Genomic DNA, 3,473 nt, shown 5'->3' with positions numbered 1-3,473 from the left:
ATGTGCAATTAGTTTTGTAATTAGATTATATTTAATACTTCTAATTAGTATCTAAATATCCGATGTAACATGTTCTAAAGTTTAGGACGCCGGATCCAAACAGGTCCTAACATCATGCACGCACCTTTCTTAGATAACCGAGTGTGTGTGGGGTGTGTGTTTGAATGGCTATTTTGATCTTTTTTTTTTCCTTCTATCTTAATGCAATGACACATAGTTCTCCTGCGTGTTCGAGAAAAATACACGCACACCAGCAACTTAACGTGCGTTGATGCCGAGGTCAGCGACATTCGAGATGCGCGCGCAGCCTGCAGATATAGCGAAGGTCTGATCAAGTGGGCACACAGAGAAACGAGGCCACGAAATATGTAAAAAAACGGCGGAGATTCGAGTTGTCGCCGTTGGTAAACTCATCGGGGTGACGGAATGCGTGTAGATGCATCTCCCATTCGGCACCTCGAGCGCGTGCAAAGCATTGGACGACGGAGTTGGTGTCGACGACGGCGCGGCTTCCGGCGTCGTCCGGTCAATCGACGACGGAGCCATGGGTGTTGGTAGGTGGGCTTGACCAGCATGGCCTGGTCCATCCTTTTGTCACATGCAGCCCACGCAACATCACACTCTCGGTTACTCAAGGCCCATTCCATAGGAGTCGGCCCAATATTAGTCCCTGCAACGGGGATTTCTTTTTCTGAAAAGAAAACGTCTGTTTGACCCGTCACTTTCGCCGTAGTCCGATTTACATCTCTGATTCAGCGGAAAAACTGATTTTAACTTAAAAAACATAATTAATTAACCTTTTAACTAATTAAACTGGTGCATTTATCATCCCATCTTAATTTAACAATAGTTCAGTGCTATCTAATGACGGTTTATACCGCCCAATCATCAGAATAATCTCCTCTGCTCTCTGGTCTGCCTAGAACTGTGGTGGGCTAGAGTGGGCCGCGTGGAGCGGATTTCACGTAGGCTAAAGGAAAATCTTGACGCGTTCTACAACGAACCATCTCAAAGAAAAAGACCCGGTTGATTCCGCAGACTGCAGGTCAAGTACCAACGTTGCAATTAGAACCTTGTCGTCTGGTCTCGAGAATCGAGCAGAGTAAGGATCACCAAGTTGTGATTTGAAATTAGGCGCCAACTGCCCAACGTGTCTACATATGCAGTGCATGTGGACAACTCGTTTGGGAGGACAAAACCATCCCTGACACTGTTGTTCGGACTGAAACCAGTTCACACTGATTGTATTGTTCAAAGTTCAAACAGAGTTAACAAGCACGTACTCGGATCCTCTTTTTTTTCATATTTCATTTCGTTTTTGCACAATTTAAATTTCACACACGCACACACACACACACACACACGAAGCAACTTGCATCTGAAAAGGAAAACAAGAAGCAAAATAAAGAAATCAACTGAACACATGGCCTTCCCAGAAGCTGATCGATCCATCATGGTTGCTGTTGAGGTAGAAATCCCCAAACAGGATGCTCGCGTCATCGACCATCGCCTTCAGGAACTCGTCGTCGCAGCCCGCCTGCGCATCCGTGCAAGCGCTCGCAGTGCTCGTCGGCGACGGCGTTACCGACTCCGCGGCCGCGGCGTTCCGGCCAACGTCCGCGGCCGCAAGAACAGCACCGCCTGTCGCCGCGGCGCTACCGGTGGCCCACATGTCGTTGTCGTAGCTGCTTCTGCCGGCAGCAGCGCCGGCGACATAACCGGCAGGGCATGGACGGTCCGCATTAGCTGGGAGGAGTGGGTTGAAAACGGCTGCCGGATGTGTCCCGGCGCCCTCGCCGCCGCCACGGCGACGGTGGCTCGCGGCGGGCTCTTTGCTCCCGGCCGTGGACGACGCCTCCTTCTGCCGGAGCTTCTTGCGCAGCCGCGCGTTCCAGAAGTTCTTGATCTCATTGTCCGATCTCCCGGGCAGCCTCGCCGCTATCTGGGACCAGCTGCAGACAATAACGATCAAATTAGCACCTAATCAACACAAGGATAGATCTTTACATGCATCAAGTTGACGCGACATGTGGCAATGGCGTTGCTGTGGAGCTCAATTACCTGTTGCCAAGTGCTTCGTGGAGAGCAATGATGAGGTCCTCTTCGTGCTGGGAGAAGCGGCCGCGCTTGAGGTCCGGCCGCAGGTAGTTCATCCACCGAAGCCGGCAGCTCTTGCCGCACCTCTGCAAGCCTGCAAACAGCAATTAACACACGCCACACATGAGTAACCAAGAACTATGGTGATGGAATTATAGCCAGTTGTTGAAAAAAAGCTTAAGCTGATAGTGAAAGCCGAGGCGACAACAATGGAGCGAGCACGGTACCTGCAAGCTCAGGGATGGAGCTCCAGCAGCTGACGCCGAAGCGGGCGATGTGGGAGGCGAGCCTCTCGTCCTCCTCCGGCGACCACAGCCCTTTCCTCACCTTCTTCTCCTCGGAGCAGCAAGGGTGTGCCCTCCCCATCTTTGTGTCGTCCGAGCAAGAACGCTTGCTAAGCTCTCGCAATCACAAAGGCATGTGCACACTAGATAAAGTCTGGCTCACCGAATTAAGTACTGGATCGATGCTCTGGTGACAATCTGTCGATTTGTTAGAAACGTGCATAGAAAATAGGGGCAGACGCTGCATCTCGCAGCACTTGTTTATTTCCAATGGGCAATGGCCCATGCATGAATAGTGTACTAAACAATATATGCAGGAGTCTTATGTAATTGTGTGATAATGGCTGTAAAGCACCCATGTTCAATCAAGGATCAGGAGGCAGCATGCAGCCCCGGAAGAAGAAGCTAGTTTAACGTGCAGCTGCACTAGCTTGCTGCCATCGCAAAAGCAGCCACACTCATGTCTCTAGCTGCGTCCTTCATAATGATGCTTGATGGGCTTCAGACATGCTGCATGGTCTTTTATACAGGCGTTGCGACATACTAAAGTGTGCTCTTATATGTTTATTGATTTTACCTTGAAGTGCTGCAGCCATGCGTTGATTGGTCACATTCTGACATAGTTTTCATATTACATATTGATCAATTATTGATAAACAGCATAATAGCACCATCTATTTGCTTAGATAAAAAATGTATTTACTCCCTCAAGTCACAAGTAAGTGATGTTTTTGGATATCGACATGGTCTACTAAATATAGCTTGGACTAGTACATTTTTATTTAAAATATGTATTTATAGAACAATATAATTAGTATAATTTTATTTTATTTGTTTTTGCTAAAGACAAGTATATATATACTATTATGAAATCATCACGTCGCAAGACAAATTTACTCACATTATTTCCAATATCCAAACAGCTATTTGCAGCTACGGAAAGCAAAAACGGGTAAGGTACCCGTTCCTGCAAATGCTGTTTCGATCGGTCCTGAAAACCGTTTTGTAGTAGTTTATCACTACCTAAAGTTTCAAATACTTTACCTAAGAGTTACTCCAGTAGTAGTATATTATAAGGATCTTTCTGATGGC

General features: G+C 47.6%; 1 protein-coding gene across 1 annotated transcript; it reads right to left on the bottom strand.

Moving 5' to 3' along the window:
* Window positions 1–1,289: 1,289 nt before the first annotated feature.
* On the bottom strand, window positions 1,290–2,643 carry LOC101760158 (transcription factor MYB61). The gene is made up of 3 exons (XM_004968276.3): window positions 2,325–2,643; window positions 2,062–2,191; window positions 1,290–1,952 (listed from the first exon to the last, which is right to left on the bottom strand). The coding sequence occupies exons 1-3, from the start codon at window positions 2,461–2,463 to the stop codon at window positions 1,412–1,414; spliced, it is 810 nt and encodes a 269-aa protein (XP_004968333.1). The 5' UTR covers window positions 2,464–2,643; the 3' UTR covers window positions 1,290–1,411.
* Window positions 2,644–3,473: the final 830 nt, after the last annotated feature.

Source organism: Setaria italica, chromosome V (genome assembly GCF_000263155.2).
Source record: "Setaria italica strain Yugu1 chromosome V, Setaria_italica_v2.0, whole genome shotgun sequence".
In the NCBI taxonomy this organism is placed as follows: domain Eukaryota; kingdom Viridiplantae; phylum Streptophyta; class Magnoliopsida; order Poales; family Poaceae; genus Setaria; species Setaria italica.
Note: the sequence above shows the minus strand (reverse complement) of the source record. Positions and strands in the feature narration are given on the sequence as shown.

Excerpts from the sequence above, each read along its gene's own strand:
- LOC101760158 (XM_004968276.3), bottom strand. The coding sequence starts at position 2,463 with ATGGGGAGGGCACACCCTTGCTGCTCCGAGGAGAAGAAGGTGAGGAAA. Across the intron at positions 2,192-2,324 it reads CTCCATCCCTGAGCTTGCAG|GCTTGCAGAGGTGCGGCAAG; the intron begins GTACCGTGCTCG and ends TGCTGTTTGCAG. Across the intron at positions 1,953-2,061 it reads CACGAAGCACTTGGCAACAG|CTGGTCCCAGATAGCGGCGA; the intron begins GTAATTGAGCTC and ends TATTGTCTGCAG.